General features: G+C 47.1%; 2 protein-coding genes across 4 annotated transcripts; both read right to left on the bottom strand.

Moving 5' to 3' along the window:
- Positions 1-557: 557 nt before the first annotated feature.
- On the bottom strand, positions 558-9893 carry LOC129328708 (zinc finger protein 3-like). 2 transcript variants are annotated; one of them, XM_054977949.1, is made up of 6 exons: positions 9831-9893; positions 5714-5805; positions 4108-4940; positions 3112-3232; positions 2071-2490; positions 558-1876 (listed from the first exon to the last, which is right to left on the bottom strand). In XM_054977949.1, exons 3-6 carry the CDS (start codon positions 4759-4761, stop codon positions 1158-1160), a joined length of 1914 nt encoding a protein of 637 aa, XP_054833924.1. In that variant the 5' UTR covers positions 4762-4940; positions 5714-5805; positions 9831-9893; the 3' UTR covers positions 558-1157. The 2 variants fall into 2 exon arrangements, with proteins under 2 accessions (XP_054833924.1, XP_054833926.1); XM_054977951.1 differs by having other exon boundaries at positions 2071-2487.
- A 3533-nt stretch (positions 9894-13426) lies between these two features.
- Positions 13427-20829, bottom strand: LOC129328729 (zinc finger protein 397-like). 2 transcript variants are annotated; one of them, XM_054977990.1, is made up of 5 exons: positions 20763-20829; positions 18981-19797; positions 16209-16344; positions 15130-15555; positions 13427-14920 (listed from the first exon to the last, which is right to left on the bottom strand). In XM_054977990.1, the coding sequence occupies exons 2-5, from the start codon at positions 19335-19337 to the stop codon at positions 14265-14267; spliced, it is 1575 nt and encodes a 524-aa protein (XP_054833965.1). In that variant the 5' UTR covers positions 19338-19797; positions 20763-20829; the 3' UTR covers positions 13427-14264. The 2 variants fall into 2 exon arrangements, with proteins under 2 accessions (XP_054833965.1, XP_054833966.1); XM_054977991.1 differs by having other exon boundaries at positions 15130-15552.
- Between the last annotated feature and the right edge of the window lie 839 nt (positions 20830-21668).

Raw genomic sequence — 21668 nt, 5'->3', positions numbered from 1 at the left:
CCTCGAAACACAGAAATGGATATTTGACTTCTCCCGCTTGACTCTGTCTGGGAAAATCAAGGGGAATTCATGTTCCACGACATTCACCTCCCAACTCCAAGGATACCCACCCGCTTCCTGGATACCGGATATTGTTTTCAAGTTATTGACCTTTCTTTTCAATCTGAATTAATCCCCCTGATGAGACCTGTGAGAAGCTCACAGCAGCCTGAACTGGGGGGAGGGAGCCAGATTGGATTGGGGAGATGCCTCCTTACCAAATAGCGCCATTTGTAAACTAGAGAAGCCAGCTGTTGACAAACTGTCGTACACTAGTCACAAGCTACAGATAGCTACTATTCTCAACATCTATTTCTTGATAGCCAGTTTAGTGTAGTGGTTAAGAGCGCGGGACTCTAATCTGGAGAGCCGGGTTTGATCCCCAACTCCTCCACTTGAAGCCAGCTGGGTGACCTCGGGCTAGTCACAGCTCTCTCAGAGCTCTCTCAGCCCCACCCACCTCACAGGGTGATTATTGTTGTGGGGATAATAATGACATACTTTGTAAACTGCTCTGAGTGGGCATTAAGTTGTCCTGAAGGGCGGTATATAAATCGAATATTGTTATTATTATAGGATTTGAAGAGCATAAATGTTTATGCCAATTTTGCAGATGTCAGAAAGAGTTAGCTTAGCAGATTTCCTCAAGTGGTAGGTTTCACAAAGAAGGGCAACCACTGGAAAGGTCCTTCTTCATCTAACTACTTTTTGAGTTTTCAGTGCCTGGGCAATCAAAGAAGAATCACTGGAACCACTCAACTATAGGTGAAAGTTTTACCCTTGTATGAATTATGAACATGATCTCTGCCTAAAGATCTTGCCGTGCACTGAGCATTGATGAGGTTTCTCCCCTATGTTGACCTGTTACAGGGGGGCAGAACTGGTCTTGAATCTCCTTCCATCTTTGCTTTCTTCCACAAGTGATCTATTTGAGGCTAAATTTCTTTCCACTATCTGAGCATTTACATTGTTTCTCCCCATTTCATTTTCTTCCTGTGGTTACAGCAAGGTTTCTGTGCAGATGCAAGCTCTTTTCAAGAGTTTGTATGGTTTCAACACTGTGTGGAGTCTGCAGTTTTCTTTAAGCTGTGAAATATGAGGCTAGCTCTTGTTACAGGCTAAGCAGCTATGTGGTTTCTCCTCATGTGGGCTCTTTGATGTTGTTGAAGGCTAGATTTCTGGACAAATCTCTTTCCACACTCTGAACATTCAAAAGGTTTCTCCCCTGTGTGGGTTCTTTGATGCCGTTGAAGATCACCACTCCATTTGAAGCTCTTTCCACACTCTGAGCATTCAAAAGGTTTCTCCCCTGTGTGGGTTCTTTTATGCTGTTGAAGATTGCCATTGCAGTTGAAACTCTTTCCACATTCGGAGCAGATAAATGGCTTCTCTCCTGAATGAATTCTTTGGTGTTCTATAACGTTTGCTTTACGTGAAAAGTTCTTGCCACAGTCTGAGCAGGTATACGGTTTCTCTCCTGTATGGATTCTGTGATGCCTAAGGAGCTTTGATCTGCACCTGAAGCTCTTTCCACACACCAAGCATTTATGGGCCTTCATTCCACTGTGCATTTGCAAATGGATATCATATTGGGATTGATCTGAGAAGCTCATCCCACACTCAAAGGATTTGCATGTTTCCTCCGACAGATGAATCATTTCATGGAAATCCCTTCCTTGGCAAGGAACGGGGTTATCCCTCTTCTCGACCATGTAGATTCCTTTCTGCCATGTAGGTCCCCCTTGATTCCTGAAGTTTCCTTTGAACTCTTCATCCTTGGCTTTTCCTGGTGATAACTGAAGCAGTTCTTCATCCTCCTCATTCTCCTGCTCATTCCCTGTGGGAATAAAGAGAGAGGTCTCATTAGCAATCATGCAAGAAGGCCTGAGCCACAATTCAATTCTCCCTCCACTCATAACATTTCAGCGGCTTCTTCCTGCTGTACACTGAAGTGTACATTAATGGACTTTCTAAATGTACATTAAATCTAGCTGCATGAGAAATCATTCCACATGTTTGAGTGATTTATACCTGAGTGAATTCTTTGATAAGAAGTAAGAGTTGTCTGATGACTAAAGTTCTTCCCATATGCCAAGCAATTATACAGTATCTCTCCTGAGTTAATTTGTTTCTGGGAAACAACATTCTTTTTCTGAAAGAAGTTCTTTCCAAAAGCCACACTGTCATTTTCTGTTTCCCTGGAGTGGATTCTCTGGCTAGCATGGAGGCCTTCCTTTCTTCTGTTTTTGGTCAGCCTTTCTTCTTTGACTGTGATATCTTGGGAGACCCCACCTTGGCAATGAGTGGGTTTCTCCCTCCTCTCAAACCCATCATTCTCCTCCTTCCTCTTTATTCCGTCTTGATTCCTGAAGTTTCCTTCAGAGTCTTCGTTTTTTACTTTTCCCCATGATGGTCCCTGTAATTCCCCGGCCATGTCACCTGCGCTTCCTGCTGGCATAAAGAGAGAATCCAGTCAGCGGCCACGCAAGAAACAATCTCTCAAATCCTGTCTCCTGGAGTGTATTTGAATTCCTCCCAGAGAGCCTCCTTCAACACCCAAGTAAGCAACTGGTCACACCATTGCCTGGCTCGGTCCTGCAACGAGACTGGTTTTATATTCTGCCTTTCCCTCCCCTCTCCCAAACTCCCAATTTGTACATTAAGAAGAAAGGAGCCTAAAGATTAATTCCACCACCCTTCGTATTTGACCTGCCATGTACATCTGATTTTCTGCAATAGATGGTTAGGTACAAAAACTTCTTGTAAAATCCTGTCCTGTGACCAGACAGAGAGTTTTGTGATAACTGTTATCCATCTCTGAGGACAGGGAAGAAGCCAGGACCTCGTCAAGTGAACCAAACAAGGGAGGCCTGGAGGAAAGAGTAAATGGGGCTCTGGACTTGTCCTGTAGGGATGTCTTATGTCATCAGAATATCAAATACTCTGGAGCATCTAAGCACAGTGAACCAGCCCTTGAAAGAAGAGAAGGCACCACAGCTGAGCTCAGTCCCAGAAGAAGCCTCCAAGCCTCCCTGATCTAAGGCCCCAGAGGGCCTCCTGCTCCCTTCCTACCCAGCAGGCTGGACTCTCCATCTTCCTCTTCCTTGACTCCCATCAAGAGCTGCCTCTGCTCAGTCTCAGATAGATCTTGGTCCACTTCGGAGACACTCCCAGCCTCCTCCTCCAAGGACACCTGCAAGAGGAGAGAGCGACCCTTTCAGGGCAGAGCAACAAAGATGGGTGGGAGACAGAGGGAGGATTTTCCCCCACACAGAACTCTGCAGATTCATTGGTTCGTAATACAGAGAAACCAAACCAAAGTTTCCTCAAGGAATACTGAAAACGTTGAGAACTACATTACAAAACAAAACCTACCCAAAGCAGCCTGGTTCACATGCAGTTAACCCAGGCAGGAAGAAGAATTTGGAAGGCAGGGTCAGGGACACGGCAGTCAATTCAGTTTTTGATTTGTTTATATTTTGATTGCTGAACATATCCAGAAGTTTTAATAACAAATGAAAATATACAATGTTAAAAGTAATATGAATACAGACAGGCTGCAGACGTTACGAATATGTACAGCCACCGAGATAGGGCCACTAATGTGAATCAGACCCCTTCAGGATAGACCAATTCCCTTCCCAAAACATTTCTTTATAACAAGACTCCTAAACACAAGAAATGAGCTGATCACAGCAAACTCCCAGGGTAATGAATTCCACAAAGGTGCCACCACCAAGAACATCCCAAACATGTTGGCAGCTCCCAAAATACATAGGAGGGAGATGAGAGGACTCCTGTGGCCCAGACCTGCAAACGGTGGTCCAGCCAAGCCTGTCAGCTGTGAAGATGCCAAGGGGGCAGGAATCTAGGGCATCCAGAATCCCATGACCTCTTCTTTCAGGGGAGGGTCACCCCATCAAGGCTGACAAAGCACTCATCCTAGACTGAGAGAGAATTCCTCCCCTCCCCAAAAACTCTGGATACAGTTTCCTAGTAAACAAGGCAAGAGCCTCTTCTATTACGTCCCCTGCCACACTCAGGACCCACACTGCAGAAGGGCCGCACCTGATTCTCCTGTCTCTCGGCTTCTTGCTGCCTTAACAGGAACTCCTCAGCCAGGGCCACTGCCTGGGAGCAGCTCTCTGGGCCGCTTTCCCTCACCCAGCTCCGGATCTCTGGGGGCAGGACAGTCAGCAGCTGCTCCAGGATCAAGAGCTCCAGGATCTGCTCCTTGCTGTGGTTCTCCACTCTCAGCCAACCACGGCACATTTCTCGGAGCCGGCTGTAAGCCCCCCGTGGCCCCTCGGCCTCCTCATAGGAGAAACACCTGAACTGCTGACGCTGCTTTTCTCGGCTCAGGGCATCCCCTCGCAAGATGGCTGTCTTCACCTTCCCATAATCTTCTCTGTCTCTGATATCCAGACCAAAAAAGGCCTTCTCAGCTTCTCCACTGAGGGCTGGCAGGAGTCCAATTACCCACACTTCTTTGGGCCATTGACAGGCTTCGGCCACTTGCTCAAAGGAGGCCAGAAAGCCCTTGGCATCATTCCAGGGTGAAGGTTTCTCTGGCAAGTGTGGGATTCCCCATCCAGAGTGAGGGCTCTCCAGTGTCCTGAGGAACTCCTGCCACTTGTCTTCCCACTGCTCAAAGGAGAGGGAACCCTCCCTAGCTTGCAGATTCTTGGGATCTCCCAGTTTCCTTTCCAGGAAATCCTTCATACTCCCAACCTGGAGGACCTGAGGACTTTTTCTTCTCCTGTCTGATACCTCCCCTGAATCTAACTGGAGGCTTGTGGGGGTCTCTGCTGTATTTTCACTTCAGAAGGGTCCCTCTGTAATGTTGCTGTGGAACTGAAAATTCTAGAATATGTTTATCTTCTTCCCAAGTGGGCTTCTCCCTGAAGAGATGGGAAAGAGAGAGAAAAGACACACTCAACTAATAATGTTGCACTCCCTCCACGATTGTTCTTTCTGTATGCACAATAAATATGAAAAACTGCATCACTTTTCTATGCCTACTACTTCAAGAAACACATAAAATAAGATGCTAATTAAAAGGTTCAGGATTTCTTTTTATGCCCTCAGAACTTTATCGACTTGCCTTGCCTATACATTTATGTCAATCACTGGAACAGCTGTTAAGCTGCCATATCATTAAACACCATCCAAGATGGAGTCCCGTGAAGTGACCTTATTCTGATCCTGACTTTTGGTTCACTGACTTTAGGCTCAGCACACATTACAAACTTTTAAAAAGTTTTAAAAACAACCAGTCATCTGTTACCATGCATAAGGGGAGTATCCCCTCTTATTCCCTTCTGGATATGTACCGTAATGCGGTGAGGGGGTTTAGGTATGTCCGTGAAGCTGAGAGCAATACCATCAGGAGCCTGGATTCTGTCAGGAGTCTAAACTCCAAGCAGAGTCACTCAAGACTAAGATGCATCCACCCCCTTCAGGAATCAACGGCCACATCAGCAGAAGAGAACTGACAGTTCCAATAGCAATGGGGGCAAACAAATCCCTGGAGGGTACCTACTGGGTAGCAGCAGAAGTGGAAGTTGACACTGGCAGAGGCTCTTTCACAGACAACATCAGTGACACTTCAGCTAACCCTGATTAGTCCTGTGCAGAAGAAGGCAAGGGTAAACTACTTCTGATCATCTCTTACCTTGAAAATCCTATGATGGGACAACTGAAAACAAAAGACGATCCAGTGCTGGTAGACAAGACGCCCCAGGTCAGATGGCACGCAAGTGGCTACTGGAAAAAAGCAGAGGACAAGTACGAATACTGCTGTTCTTAATGAGGGGACTGGATTAAAGTTGAAAGGATGTCCAATTGCTGATGTGAATAGGTGCAAAAGGAAAATCCACAGCTGGGCAACCCATATCATAGGAACATGGAATGTGAGAAGTATAAAACCAGGTAAGCTCAAAATCATAAAACAAGAAATGGAACATTTAAACATTGTAATCCTGAGAATGAATGAACTAAACAAGCAGTCAAGAGCTATCATGCTGACCAAATAATATCAATTAGACTTCAGGGAAAGCCTATTAATGTAGCTATCATTCAAGTTTATGCTCCAGCTACAAATGCTGAAGAGCTTTTGAAAGTTTTTATGCAAGTGTCCAGGAAGAAATTGATCATATGCCTAAACTAATCATCAGAGGAGTCTGGAACTGAATCAAATATTGTTGGAAAATTTGGACTTGGGCCATGAAATGAAGCAGGAGAGCAACTCATATAATTTTGTGAAGCAAACAATTTGTTCATTGCAAACATATGCTTCAAGGAACTGAACAGATGATTGTATATGTGGACATCACTGAATGGCCAATACAGGAATCAAATAGATTACATAATCAGAAACAGAAAATGGAGAAACTATTCTTGCTGCTAAAACAAGACCAGGATTGTGGTATAGATCACCAAAGTTAGACTGCAGCTGAAGAGAAATATTAAAACAATCATAAATATAAATCATAAATATAATCTAATTAACATTCCTGAAGAATATAAACTCCATGTAAAGGACAAATTTGCACTACTAAATTCAGTTGAATGTGAACTGGAAGAACTGTGGGCTGAAACCACAGACATTATCAAGAAACAGTGTGCAAAGACTATTTCTGTAGCCAAAAGAAAGGAGAAGCCTCAATGGATGACTGAGGAAACTCTTAAATTGCTAAAGATAGACAAGAAGTAAAAGTACAAAGGGACAGAAATAGAACCAGAATTCTGAAAGCAGATTTTCAGCAGCTTGCAGACAGAGACAAAGAGAATGTTTATAATAACCAGAGAAAAGAAACAGAACAACAAAAAAGGAAGAACAAGAGATCTTCTCCACAAGATCCAGGAAATCAAAGGGAAATTTAAGCCACGGTTCAGGATGCTGAAAGATCAACATGGAAATACGATATCTGATCAGGACAAAATAAATAAAAGATGGAACAATACAACAAAGAACTATACAGAAGAGAAAGAAGGATGACAGATTCCTTCCAAGACGAATCTTTTGATGAAGACCTTGCAATTTTAGAAAGTAAAGTGAAAGCTGCACACAAAGCAATTGGGAGAAACAAATCACCAGGAGTAGATAGGATATCAACAGAGCTATTTCAAGCTACAGAAACGCAATCCATCAAAATCTTAACAAGAATATGTCAACAATAGAAAGCAAAACAATGGCCCATAGACTGGAAACATTCAATCTACATTCCAATTTTAAAAAATGAGAGATCAATTTGTAGCAACTATCAGACCACCGCATTAATTTCCCACCAAAAACAAAGTGATACTCAAAAATTTACAACAGATTCTTACCATATATGGAGGAAGAAATGACAGATATTCAAGCTGAATTCAGAAAAGGAAGAGGCGTTGAAGATCATACTGTAAATTTACTATGGTTACTGGAGCTTACCAGAGAATTTCAGAAGAAAATCAGTTTGTTATATTGTTGAAGGAAATCTACAACTAAAAATCAGTTTGTGTTTTATAGATTACAGCAAAGCCGTTGCCTGTGTGGATCATGAAAAGCTGAGAACGTTTTAACAGAAATGGGTGTACCACAACATCTGATTGTGTACATGCACTACCTGTACTCTGGACAAGAGGCTACTGTTAGGACTTGGGGAACAGAATGGTTTCCAACCAGCAAAGGTGTCAGACAAGGATGTAGATTATCTCCCGATTTATTCAATCTATATGGAGATCGTATAATAGGGAAAGATGGATTCCATTTAGATGAAGGTGGAGTGAAAATTGATGGATGGAACATTAACAGTTTTAGATATGCAGATGACAACTTATTACTGGCAGAAAATAACTAAGACCTGAAATGACTAGTGATGGACACTGAAGGAAAAAATGCCAAAGAAGAATTACCGCTGAACATCAAGAAGACAAAAGTAATGAATAACATGGAATTACACAATTTTAATGCTGACAATGGCTGATTCCGCACACGTTGGATAATGCACTTTCAATGCATTTTATCAATCGTTTGAGGTGGATTTTTTGTTCCGCACGTGAAAAAATCCGTTCCAAATGATCTATAAAGAGGATTGGAAGCGCATTATCCAATATGTGCGGAATCAAGAAACTGAAATTGTTAAAAGTTTTCTATTTCTTTGCTCAATCCTCAACCCAAAGTGAGACTGCAATCAAGCAATCAGAAGGAGACTGAGACTTGGAAGAGAGGCCATGAAGGAACTAGTAAAGATCCTTAAGGATAAGGAAGGGGCGCTGGGGACCAAGATCAAGGTAATTCATAATATGGTATTCCCCCCTATAGATGTGAAAGTTGGACAATGAAGAAAGCTGACAGGAAGAAATTTGATTCATTTGAAATGTGGTGTTGCAGAAGAGTTTTATGGATAACAGGAAACACCAGAAAGACAAATAAGTCCATTCTAGATCAGATCAAGCCTGATTTCTCTAGAAGACAAAATAATTAAACTGAGTTTATTGTACTTTGGCCAATCGTGAGAAAAGACTCGCTGGAAAATACAGTAATGCTAGGAAAAATGGAAGGCAGTAGGGAAAGTTGAAGACCCAACACGAGATGGCTTGACTCAATAAAAGAAGCCAGTCACAGCCTTCAGTTTGTAAGACCTGAGCAAGGCTGTTAACAAAAGGACATTTTGTAGCTTAATTCACTGGGTTGCCACAAGTTGATGATGTGTTGGGAGACACTGGCAGGCAGGCTACTCCACCCACTGGGGCCATCACAAGGGATGCTCTGAATGGGCAGCCAGCGACCAATCACACATGTCTGAAAGTGGCCCTTTCAAAAGGCCCAGCTCAGATGGGCACAGCTGCTGCGGCAGAGGATGCGCGTGAGGAGAAGCAGGCCTTCAGGGTTCTGTGTTCAGGCGAGAAATTTATCAGGAGCCAATGTAGCAGCTGCAAAACTTCTGGAACGCACTCCCTCTGCCTAACCCCTACCAGGCTGCAGTCACTGAGAATTCCCTCCTTTCCCAAAAGAGCCCCAGGCCACTCCGGTTAAGGCATCCAGCCTCTTGCTCTGAGGACCTCTCTGAAAAGAAAAGGTTTTCCCTTTTCCCACTCTCCAGTTCTCCCTTTTGGACTCTCCTGTCAAGGGTGATAAACAAGCTACAATCCAGGCGTCAAAAAGGATTCAGGAGTGCCTTGAGGGCACCACAAGAATGCCTTTGCCATGCAACATCTCCACCTCCCACCCTCCAAACAAGGAATCCCTTTTCCCACAACAGGAGAAAGATTCCTTTCAGGAGAGCAGATGGTGACATCCTCCCACCAGCCTCACCTTTTGCCCCGGATACCCCACGCGGGTTTCAATTCCCTTCTAGCCCTGCAGGAGCTCAATTCAGAGGAGACCCAGAGAGGGCAGGCGCCCTCCTCTCTCTCAGACTGGAAGGGGGCCTCCGTGGGGCAGCTCCAGCCCCGCGCAAAACCCTCCCCAGCCGGGCGCCCTGAAGCCCACATGCCTTTCCCCTCGGGTTGCTAAGTGACCGGGCGAAACTCCAGCCTGCCCGGCTCCTCTGCCTTCAGCAGAAGTTTCACACGCAGAGGACCGGGACGGGAACGCGACCCCCTCCTGCTTCCTGCTGCCGAATCAGGGCCGGTTCAAGGGCCCGGATCCAGAGCCGGCAACCCTCCTTGGGAACCGAGACGAGGCCAGTCCGCCTTGCTCCTTCCCGGCCCTGATTTGGACGAGGAACCCAGAGAGACCCCCTTGCGGGCTGCCCAGCATGGTGGCGCTTCTGCCCCTTTCCCTGCCCTGCCCCGCCGCCCTTTACCCTTCCAGGTGTCCCCTAGTCCGCCTCCAGTCTCACTCCTCCCGCTCTCCTGCAAGCAAAGCCGGATCCCAAAGAGGAGGATTATGCCAGGATTTCTCCTCCCCCTTCGGCATCCAGTCTAGGAAACGCAACTCTGTCAACTTCTTAACCTTTTGCTCGCCTTTGGAGGCCAAAACTACAGAAATACTCTTTATTTGAAGGAAATAGGGTCCCCTCCCCCTCCCTTAAATAAAACGTGTGCCTTTCATTCAGGTTCTGGCGAGGAAAGGCTGCTCTGTAATGCGAGAAGCGCAAGGGCTGGATGTGGTTGCTCTGTGTGTGGTGATAGGACTTAAAACGGAGACGCCTTCCCTCACGCTCCTTACGGAAATGCTGGTTTGAAGACTGGCTGTCCCTAAGACCCCAGGGCCTTGGTTAGTTCTAGCAGAGGGCTTAGAGGCTGTTGTAGGTGAAGGGCTTTTAGTTGCTCTTCATACTAACCTTCTTTTATGCCATTCCTTAATCCGTGGAGGGGGCCCCGATTCTAGCACCCCCTAAGGAAGCCTGTTCACAGAAATTGTTTGCAGCCAAAGGGATTACAAAGTACAATCCAAAAACAGAACGCAGTTCACACAATAAATAAATGGTTTTTATTAGGACCAACCCAAAGACACTTAACAGCGTGCGAGGTTTTGAGTTCTCTGGAACTCTTCCCCAGGCTGGAAGTTTGTTCATGCTCTGAAGCTAGGGTTTCCAACTCCAGGTTACAAAATTCTTCAAGACTGGGGGGGGGGGAGGCTTGGAGATGCCAGGTTTGGTGAGAGGAGAGACCTCAGCGGGGTTTATTGCCATAGAGTCCACCCTCCAAAGTAGCCATTTCCTTCAGGGAAACTGATTTCTGTAATCTAGAGATCAATTGTAATTCCAGGGGAAGCCCAGGTCTTTCCTGGAGGTTGGCAACCCTATCAGAGGCATCGTCAGCTAGTGGAGAACCAGGTTAAAAATAAAAAAGGGGAATGCAGAACGTGATCAGGAATTCACACAGAGATCTTTAGGCCAGAGAGATTGCATGCTTTCCTGACTATCAGGCTATATATTTATTTATGTCATGTATAGTCCACCTTTCTCACTGAGACTCAAGGTGGATTACAGTTCAAGATCAGTACAGTCAATTTCAAGGATATTTCCATAAAGAAGGAAAAGCTGTAATGGTTATCTAAGCACCACCTGCCTGTGGGTCGAGCTGGGGCATGTTTGAGTGTCTGGATTCTGCTTCTACAATTTTCTAGTTGCTGTTCTGTGTTCTGGGGGAAGTTGACAGTTTAACTGTTTTAACTGCCTTTAAGATCTGACCTGGAGGCTGAGCAGGAGACCCCTTGGAATCCTTTCCTGGAGTTGGTCTCCCCCTGCCCAAAGGCTCACTGGGTATCTTTGACCCAGCTATTATTTTTCAGCCTGAGCTACCTCACAGGTATGGTGTGACTGTTGCGATGCTGGGTGGGGGGAGACCTTCAAGGTATCTCTGAGGACTTGTGGTGAAAAGCTGGTCTGCTTCTGGTGGAAAGAAGCTCTGCTTCTTTGAGTCAATTTCACTTGTCGGCTAAATAAGCCTGGAATGTATTTGTGGTAGTCAGTGTGGGTAGGGGTTTGTGTGTTGGACTAGGATCTGGGAGGTATAGGTTCAAATTTCCACTCTGCCAGGGAGCTCTTTGTTCAGCTGGAGTTACACACCAGGCCAAGCAATGCTTCAGCAGATTTAGTTCCCCCCAACAAAGGAACTTCTCCAAAGATCCTATATCCCCTCAGAGCTTGTCTCCAGGCTCCGGTTAGACTAACCCTCCCAACTCCTCTTGTCAAAACCTGACACCTTTCCCCATTCTTCAAAACCAACTTCTTCTAACCAACAACCTCTCCTGGTCAGATCTTAACTTTCCCCATACAGCTGTTGTGGGTGGATTCAGGATACACTTCGTTGGCTGATCTGACTCTGGATACGTTTCCGAGACTGACCTGTCAAACGCTTCCACAGAGAAAGTATGGGAATATGCAGCCACCAATCACACCCATTTGCTAACCAAAGTTGTTGCAGTGGGCATAGAGGGAGAGGTGGCCCGGCAGGTGTTTGACCTTAGGTCATTCAGGGCTTTGTGGGCAATAACCAGCACCTTGACTTGGATTCAATAACTGACCGGAAACCAATGGAGTGTTTGCAGAAGGGTCTTTTCATGCAAGTTCTGCCTGGTGCCTGACAGGAACTAACTGGAATTTCTGAGTTGTTTTTAAGGACAGAGCCATGAGGAATGCATTACAGTAGTCTAACCATAAAATTACTTGGACAACATTCCTTACAATGTGTAAACTGCTGGCCTCCCTAATATTGAATGGGCAATGGCACCAATTGAGTGTTATTGATTTTATCAAACAATGCATCTTTGGACATAGAAAATGTTCAGTGGTAAGAAATAAAGCATGGGAAAATTCTCCCCAACACACATACACACCTCTGCTCTTAACCTTTATGAACAGTGCAATCCAAGTCCTATTTGAAGTCCTTGCTTCAGTGGGCTTAGAAGAGTGTGCTCAGCCTTACACTGTAGTTATTCTGGCTCCGGGATAAACCATGAATGAGAGGGATTGCGCCCAATGCCTCAAGGAAGGAGCCTCACATGCCAGCCATGAACAGAGACTCCGGCAAAGAGACCACTGAAATATCCAAAAACCGAAGCACGGAGGATGAACTGGAGCTCTCTGAGACCAGGCGGTTCATGTGAAGCAGGGGTCTCTCAGCATCCCTGCTAGGACCAATCGGATAGATTAGACCGGAGCCACTGGAAGATGGTGCCCCCAGTTGCCATCTTTGCTAGTTAACAGAGAAGGATAACAACATCTAATGTATCAACGGAGAATCAGCAAAAGCACTCTCCAACCACTCTCTCTTTCCCAGAGCAGGGCTTCCTTCGTAGCCGCTGAAGCAGCTGCAGTTCCCAAACATGGGTTGAGAAGGAAACCCCCTTCCGATGTTTAAACATATAAGACATCCAGAGATGGACGTATTAGGAGATTTTTTTATCCTATTAATGAAAGATTTGAGTTGTTGTTTTTTTTTGAGAACCATTCAAGAATGTGACTAGATTATTTCTGCACTAACTAAGAAGTGGAAATTTGGCACCCAACCAATCCAAGTCCTCTCGTAAATCAGCAAAGTCCTGGGATTTCTGTGTTTAACAATCCATCCCACATTTGTGGCAAGATGAGTCTCCCCCAGAAAGTACCATTTCTTTCTTTCCCGGAAAGAACTGCGTGAAAATTAGCGAAGCAGGCTGTTTTACACAAGTCACAGACAGGCTGCAGATATCTGTGCTCCCTCCCTCCCTCTTCACAGGATTTGGAAAATTGTAATGTTTTTCCCTGCAGATGTCAGAAAGAGTTAGCTTGGCAGATTTTTTTGCAGTTGCAGGATTCAGACAAAAGGGACACCACTAAAAAGGCCCTTCTTCATTTAACTACTTTCTGAGCATTTGACACCTGGGCAAGCACAGAAAAGCCTCGTTGGAACCAATGACTGGAAAGGTTTACCCTTGTTTGGATTTTCTGAGGAACATGAGCCTTTGTTTATTTAAAACATTTATTAGCCTCCTTTCCACCTCATGGAACTCAAGACGGCTTACAATATAAACAACAAAGCAAACATTAAAACATATCAAAACCAATTTAAAAGCATAATTTTAAAACACCAGTAAGTAATACTAGCTAATCAGATGTCATCTTGAATAAAACTCTTCAGCTGTACCCTGAAGATCAAGAGTGAGGGGAGTAGGCACAACTACCTGTGGAGATTGTTCCATAGTCATGGGGCTGCCACTGAAAAGGCCCTCTCTCGTGTACCCACCAATGGCGCTTCTTTGGTTGATGGAACAATCAGGAGGGCATGGATGAGAGAAGTCGTTCTTGCAGTTACCTTGATCCAAAGCCATATAGAGCTTTAAAGGATAGAGCCAACACATTGAATTTCGCTCAGGAGGGATTAGCAGCCAGTGCAATTGCAGCAATACTGCGGTCTCATAGTCCCCGTAGTTGGCTCCAGCCACCAGTCTGGCCGCAGCATCCTGCACTAGCTGCACTCTTCATGAGTATCCCCAAGTACAATAGTTCAGTCTAGATGAAACGAGATGCACTTATGAGGTTTCTTCCCTATATGGATTCCTTAATGATTAAGGAAGGCAGAGCTTATCTTGAACCTCCTTCCAACCTCACAGCACATGCTTGCTTTCTTCCCCATGAGATCTATCTGAGGTTTCACTCTGGGCTAAAGCTCTTTCCACAGTCCCAGCATTTACACTACTTCTTCCCAGTTTTAATTGTTGTTGTTGAGCTGCAGTAAAGTTTCTGTGCAGATGCAAGCTCTTTGTAAGCATTGCTATGGTTTCAGCGCTGTGTGGACTCTGTGGTTCTCTATCAGGTGTGAAAAGCGAGACGAGCTCTTCTCACAGGCTGAGCAGCTATGTGTTTTCTCTGATGTCGCTGCAAGAAAGATTTCCCAATGAATTTCTTTCCACACTCTGAGCATTCAAATGGTTTTTCTCCTGTGTGGGTTCTTTTATGCTGTTGAAGACTGCTGCACTGGTTGAAACGCTTTCCACACACTGTACAGAGAAACGGCCTCTTTCCTGAATGAATCTTTTGGTGTTCAAGAAGGTTTCTTCTACATGACAAGCTCTCGCCACAGTCTGAGCAGCTGCATGGTTTCTCTCTTGTATAGATTTTGTGGTGTCTAAGGAGCTTTGATCTGAACCTGAAGCTCTTTCCACAATCCAAGCATTTATGGGACTTCATTCCATTGTGCATTTGCAAATGGATATCATATTGGGTTTGATCTGAGAAGCTCAGTCCACACTCCAAGCATTTGTATGTTTCTTCTGCCATGTGAATTACTTCAGAGAATTCCCCTCCTTGATAAGGAACGGCTTTAAACCTCTTCTGCACCATGTGGCTTCCTTTCTGCCTCTTGGGTCCATCTTGATTCCTGAAGTTTCCTTTCAGCTCTGGATTCCTGGTTTTATCTGGTGGTAGCTGATGCAGTTCCTCAGCTTCCTCATTCTCTTGATTATCCCCTGGGGGCATAAAGAGAGAGAAGACCTTAGCAAGTGACCTGTCACTCAAGGGATCTGCACTGGATGTTCTCTCACATTCAGAACATTTCAGTGGCTTCTTCCTGCTGTACATTGAAATGCACCTTTATGGACACCCTAAATGTACATTAAAGCCCGCTGCATGTCAGAAGATCATTCCGCACGCACGAGTGTTTCACATGGCGCCTCACCTGAGTGAATTCTTTGATGAGAAGTAAGGGCTGTTCTCCGGCTGAAGCTCTTTTCACACTCCCGGCAATGATATGGTTTCTCTCCTGAGTGAATCTGTCCCCCGGAAACAACACTCACTTTCTGAATGGAGGTCTCTCCAAAAGCCACACTTTCATTCTCCGTTTCCCTGGAGTGGGTTCTCTGGCTAGCATGGAGGCCTTCTTTCCTTCTTCTTTCAGCTGGCCTTTCTTCTTGGACTGGGGTCTCTTGGAAGTCCCCTCCTGGACAAGGAACGGGTTTATCCCTCTCCTCAACTGTGTTGTTTCCCTCCTTCCTTTTGATTCCATCTGGATCCCCCATCTGGATCCCTGCTTCTGAACCTTCATTCTTGTCTTTTTCCAGTGATAACCCACGTAACTCGCTGGCTGACTCCTCTTTGCTTTCTGCTGGAATAAGGAGAGAGATCCAGTCAACAGCCTTGCAAGAAACAACGTCTCAAACTCATCACTCCCATCTCCTGGAGTGTTTTTGGGTTCTCCCTCAGAGCATCCCTCAACTCCAAGCTAAGCAGCCAGCTACACCTTTTGCCTTGTCTGGTCCTGCAATGAGACTGGGTTTATTTCCCTCCCCTCCCCAAAACTCCCCATATGGACATTAAAGGAGAAAGGAGGCTAAACATTCCTTCCTCTACCCTTTATATCTGACCTGCTATGGACATCTTCTGATTTTCTGCGATTGATGGTTAACTACAAAAACTTGTCATAAAATCCAGTCCTGTGATTGCACAAGATTTGTGTTAATGGTTTTCAGCCTCTGAGAATCAGGGGAGGAGGCAGGACCTCGTCCAGTGAACCAAACCGGGGAGGCCCGGAGGTATCTCGGTGATGCCAGCAGGAAAGAGTGGGGGGGGGCCCTTTGGTCTCAGTCAGAAGGGCTCTTCTTAAGTCACCAGCCCGTTTTCCTAGAATACTCGGGAGATTCTGAGGACATGAAGCAGCCCTTGAAAGGAGAGAAGGAGCCACTACCAAGCTCAACCCCGGGAGGCGCTTGCAAGCCTCCCCGATCTCAGGCCCCAGAAGGCCTCCCACTCCCTCCTCACCCAGCGGTCTGGCCTCTCCATCTGCCTCTTCCTTGACTTCTATCAAGAGGGATTTCAGAGGGGTTTTAGAGGGCTCAATCTCAGAGGGATCCCGGCCTGCCTCGGAGACACTTGCAGCCACCTCCTCCAAGCACACCTACAAAAGCAGAGAGGGACAATTTCAGCCCAGAGGGACAGGGTTTGGGGTGGGGAGTGAATTCTGGCAGTGTTCCTCCAAGAATGTTGCAGATTAAATTGGCATGCAATACGGATGAAACAGGACAAAGTTTCCTTGAGGAATATTGAAAATGTTAAGCACCACATTACAAAACCAAACCAATCTGAAGCAGCCTGGAAGGAAGAATAATTTGTTAGGCAGGGTCAGAGATACTGAGAATGATTTGGGTTTTGATTCATTTCTATTTTGACTTCTGAATGTACCCCAAAATTTTAATAAAAAATGAATATACATGATATTAAAAGAAACATGAGCAGCTCAAAGTCAGCTTGGAGACTCAAGTCCAAGCTTGGCTCATCTACACTGGCTTCCTATTTGTTTCCATGCTTGGATTAGGACCAGCATACCCAAAGGATCGCCTACTCCCTCATCAACCCTTACGTGACTACTGTGGTCATCTTCAGAGGCCTTGCTTCAGGTGCCCATACCATCCGAGATTAGGCAGGTGGCAACCTGGGAGAGAGCTTTCTCAGTAGTGGCATCAAAGCTCAGGGACTATCTTCCCAGGGACTTTCACCTGGCCCCTTTCGTTGCTATCCTCGGCAAGTGGGTGAAGACTTTCTTTTTTTCATGCAGTATTGCCCCAGTGGTTCCTCCTTCCCCGCCAATATTTTAACTGTTGTTTTTTATCATTTGTATTTGTTTTAAGTTCTGGCTTTTTAATGGCCCCTCCCCAGTGGAACGGCCTTCCTGAAGAGGTCAGGAGAGCCCCCACTTTCCTGGCTTTCTGAAAACAACGCAAAACCAAATTATTCAGAAAGGCTTTTTACTCAGATAGGAGAGCAGTATTGTAGGGACCTATGCTTCATGTTGTCGAATGTCAGTCCTCGAACTGCTTATGTTCTGTTTCATAGATCCAGAAGAGTTAGCCGTGTTAGTCTGTAGTAGCAAAATCAAAAAGAGTCCAGTAGCACCTTTAAGACTAACCAACTTTACTGTAGCATAAGCTTTTGAGAATCGTGGTTCTCTTCGTCAGATGCAAGGAGTTAACTAGTTTCTGAGCATTTGACCACGGTTCTCTTTGTCAGATGCATCTGGCGGGGAGGACTGTGGTTATCGAGGGCTTGTGCCGCAGTGGAATTGGATAGTCTAGGTGCTGCTGCTGAACTCTTTTTGATTTTGCTACTACAGACTAACACGGCAAACTCCTTTGAACCTTTACACAAGCAAACTGATCCCCACACCAAAAGGAGCTGTCTGCATCTCCATATCAAAGGAGTTGTTTACATCCCCCCTCTCCTCCTTCCCCCCTTCCCCCCCTCTCCTCCTATATATTTGGCCAGTTTCCTTCTGCCCTCCATGCATCTGACGAAGAGAACGAGATTCTCGAAAGCTTATGCTACAATAAAATTGGTTAGTCTTAAAGGTGCTACCGGACTCTTTTTGATTTTGCTCTCTGATGAAGTGAGCTTTGACTCAGGAACGCCTATATCCTGGAAAGTTTTGTTAGTATTTAAGGTGATACTGGACTCAAATTCTGTTCATCAATATGAAAGAAATAGGAAATAGGACTTAAAACAAAATCCCCTACATTTCCAGTACAAACTGAACACATGAAGCTGTTTTAGAGCAAGTCAGTCCTTTACAGTCCATTGAACCCCATCCTTATATTGATGTTGGGTTTTGTCAGTGCAGCCCAGTGCCCAACTCCAAAGGTTTTACACTGGGGTGACTGGCCTATCTGAAAAAAGCCAGGCCCGGTGCAGAATTAGGGGGCAGCAGAGGCGTCTCATGGCAGGGTGTGGTTTGGCTCTCCGAGCCCCTTCAGCCCTAGACACATTCTGAGGAGCTATATAATCCTACCATATCTAAGCCAAGCCATATTGGTGACAACTCAGTTCTTATCCTGGTACACCTGTACAGAGGCCACAGTGGTGGGAAAGCCAGGCAAGGTGGTGCATCCCTCCAGAGGCCGTGGCGGCGGCAAGGGCAGGTGCGGTGGCGCATCCCCCCCAGAGGCTGCAGAGGTGAGGCAAAATCAACGACTGCCCGTACACGGGCATTCTTGGTTGGGGTCTCCCTCTTATGGAATGGCCTGCCTGAAGAGTTCAGGAAAGCACCCTCTCGCCTGGATTTCTGCAAATTATGCAAAACCAAATTTTCAGGAGGGCCATTTATGGGAATTAGACCCATTCATAATAGAACAGTTCACTTCTGTCCCCTTCCCCCATCGACCAAAATACTTGTCAGTGTTAAAATGCTTCATGAACCAACTTTGGACAAAATCTCTCTAAAGGCCTAGAGTCTTGTGGTCTCCATTTTCACACATGGTTAAAACCTGCAGATGGTGCCCCAAGCCTGTCACCCGTGGAGATGACACGGTACAGGAACCGAGAGCACCTGGAACCTCTTTCATGGGGAGGGTCACCCCATCAACACTGATCAAAGACCGACTCCCTGACTGAGAAGTCCCCCTCATCCAAAAACTCTGGACTGAGGCCACTCCACCATGCCCTGACATTCCTCTTCTCCCTTTTGAGATGGACAGCAATCTCAGCCCCTGCTCCACCTCAGGCCCTCCCACACTCAGGACCCACACAGCAGAAGGGCCTCACCTGCTTCTCCTGCCTCTTGGCCTCCTGCTGCCTTAAGAGGAACTCCTTGGCCACGTCCACTGCCTGGGAGCAGCTCTCAGGGCCGGTTTCCCTCACCCAGTGCTGGATCTCCAGGGGTAGGATGTTCAGTAGCTGCTCCAGGATCAAGAGCTCCAGGATCTGCTCCTTGCTGTGGTTCTCCACTCTCAGCCACCCTCGGCACATTTCCCGGAGTTGGCTGTAAGCCCCCAGTAGCCCCTCGGCCTCCTGGTAGCAGAAACGCCTGAACTGCTGACGCTGCTTCTCCTGGATCAGTGCATCCGCTCTCAAGATGGCTGCCTTCACCTTCCCATAATCCTCTTTGTCTCTGTCATCCATCCTGTTGAAGGCTATCTCAGCTTCTCCTCTGAGTGCTGGCAGGAGTCGGGTGATCCACGCTTCCTGGGGCCACTGACAGGCATCAGCCACTTGCTCAAAGGAGGCCAAAAAGGCCTTGGCATCGTCCCAGGGTGAAGGTTTACACGGCAAGAGTGGGATTCCCCACTGAGAACGAGGAGACTCTAATGTCCTGATGAACTCCTGCCACTGGGCTTCCCACTGCTCAAGGGAAAGGGAACCCAGCTACATGCTGATCGACTGGATCTCCCAGTCTCTGTTCCAGGAATTCCTTCATACTTCCGGTCTGGACAACCTGAGGGGGTTTTCCTCGCCCCTCTGATCCTTCCCCTGATCTGGGGCCTGTGGGGCCTTGCTGCTCCATTTTCACCTCAGAATGATCCCTCCGTAATGGCACCGCAGAACTGAAAACTGTTTATCACCTTCCAGACTGGGCTTCTCCCTGGAGAGACGAGAAAGGGAGAGAAAGCAGTTTCTGGTGTACTGCCCCCCCATGAGTTTTTTCCCCATTTCCTTCAAGCTCTCCTTAATTGGTAAGGTAAAGGACACATTACAAACAATAGTTTTCAAAATGATTAATTATCTGTTATGAAAGATGAAAATCACAACAGTATTCCCTCAATGAAACATCTGAAAAGATCCTTTTTATGCGCTCTGAGAAATGTCTTTCCAGTGGGAGACATTGGCAGGCAAGCTATTTCACCTGCCAGGCCCTTCACAAAGAAGGCTCTGCACCGGGGCCACTGATTTTGTGGGTTTTCAGGCAGCCCCTTCAAAAATCTGGGTGAGATGGGCAGAGATATCATGGCCCAGGATACCAGCAGAGGCATTCTGCAAAACTTCCGGACTGCGCTCTGGTTAAGACATGGGGTCTCTTACTGTGAGGAGCTCACTATGAAGTAAAGGGGATCCCGACCTTTCCCCACACCCCACTTCTCCATTTTGGACTCTCCTCTCCTGCCCACTGCGGGGCATGAACAAGCCACGAATCAGGAGGCAAAAGGGATTTTGCAGGACGGGCAATTGAAGACCCCACAAGAATCCCATTGTCATGCAACATCTCCCCTCAGCCCCAAGGAAGGGCCCTGCTGGGTCGCCCTCATCGGGGCTGTATTGGCACACCTCCCCCTGCTCCAAAGGAATCCCATTGACCATCACCGGGAAAAGATCTCTTTCAGGCGAGCAAATGCTGGAATTCTCCCCCCCCCCCCAGCCTCACCTTCTGCCCCGCAGACAGACTCCGCGCGGGACCCAGTTCGCCTTCAGCTCTGAGGAGACCCAGGGAGGGCAGGCCCCCTCCCCGCTCCCCCTCCCGGGGTCCAGCTCGCCCCTCCATCCCCCGGCAGGGCTGCCCGTCCTGGGGGCGCCTCGCCTCCCTTTCTCCCTCCCCGCCGCGCCGCGCTTTACCTTGCCCGGCTCCGGCCCCGACCCTCCCGCTCTCCGGCAGGCAAAACCCGGACCCCAAAGGAGGAGGGGCTGAGGGTTTCCCCGCCCCCTTTCGCAGCCGCCCTCGGAGACGCGACCCCGCCCCCTGGCTGACAATTTACTCTTCCCGCCCCGCCCCTTACAGCGACTCGTGCCTTTCCTTCAGCTTCTGGCGAGGAAGGGGCGCCCCCTTCGGCCTCGGTCCCTGGGGAAGCGCTGGGGCGGAGCCTGGCTGGTCCTACGAGCGCAGGGCCCGGGTCCCTCCTGGGAGGGGCGTAGAGGCCGCTGCGAAAGAAGAGCTTCGGGTGGCGCTTCTTTTGAGGTCTTCAGTGGGGCCCAGGCACCCTCCTCGAAGAAGTTACGTGCAGCTGTGTTGATCGCGAATTCATCTTAAAAAGAACACCCCCTGCCCAATAGCTCTGATTCCAATCAGTCAACACTTTACAGTCTGCTAGTTTCCGAGTTCTCTGGAAGTCTTCCCCAAGCCGGAAGTTTGTTCATGCCTGGAGGCTTTGTCGCCAAGTGTAGAATTAGGCAAAAAATGAAAAGCGGCACCCTCTTTCAAATGCCACGGAGTACCAAACGCTTTACGATGTTTTAGGAAAACTCTAAGCCAGTGGAGAACACACATTTGCCACATTTGGAAGAGCCTCATGATTCCTGCATGCCCTGTGACCAGTTCTCCTGGAGGACGGTTCCCCTGGAGAAAATGGCTTCTTTAGAGGTAGACTGTATGGCATCACTTCACCACGGAGCTCTCTCTCATCCCACCACCTCATCCTTCCCAGATCCCACCCCTCAAGTCTCCAGAAATTTCCCAACCTGGCGTTGGCAATGCGTCTTTGCCACCCCGTCTCCCTTTCCCAGATCAGGTCTTCCTTCACAGCC

The sequence above is a fragment of the Eublepharis macularius genome, chromosome 4, assembly GCF_028583425.1.
Source record: "Eublepharis macularius isolate TG4126 chromosome 4, MPM_Emac_v1.0, whole genome shotgun sequence".
Classification (NCBI taxonomy): Eukaryota; Metazoa; Chordata; class Lepidosauria; order Squamata; family Eublepharidae; genus Eublepharis; species Eublepharis macularius.
This window is presented reverse-complemented; position numbering and strand designations above follow the sequence as displayed.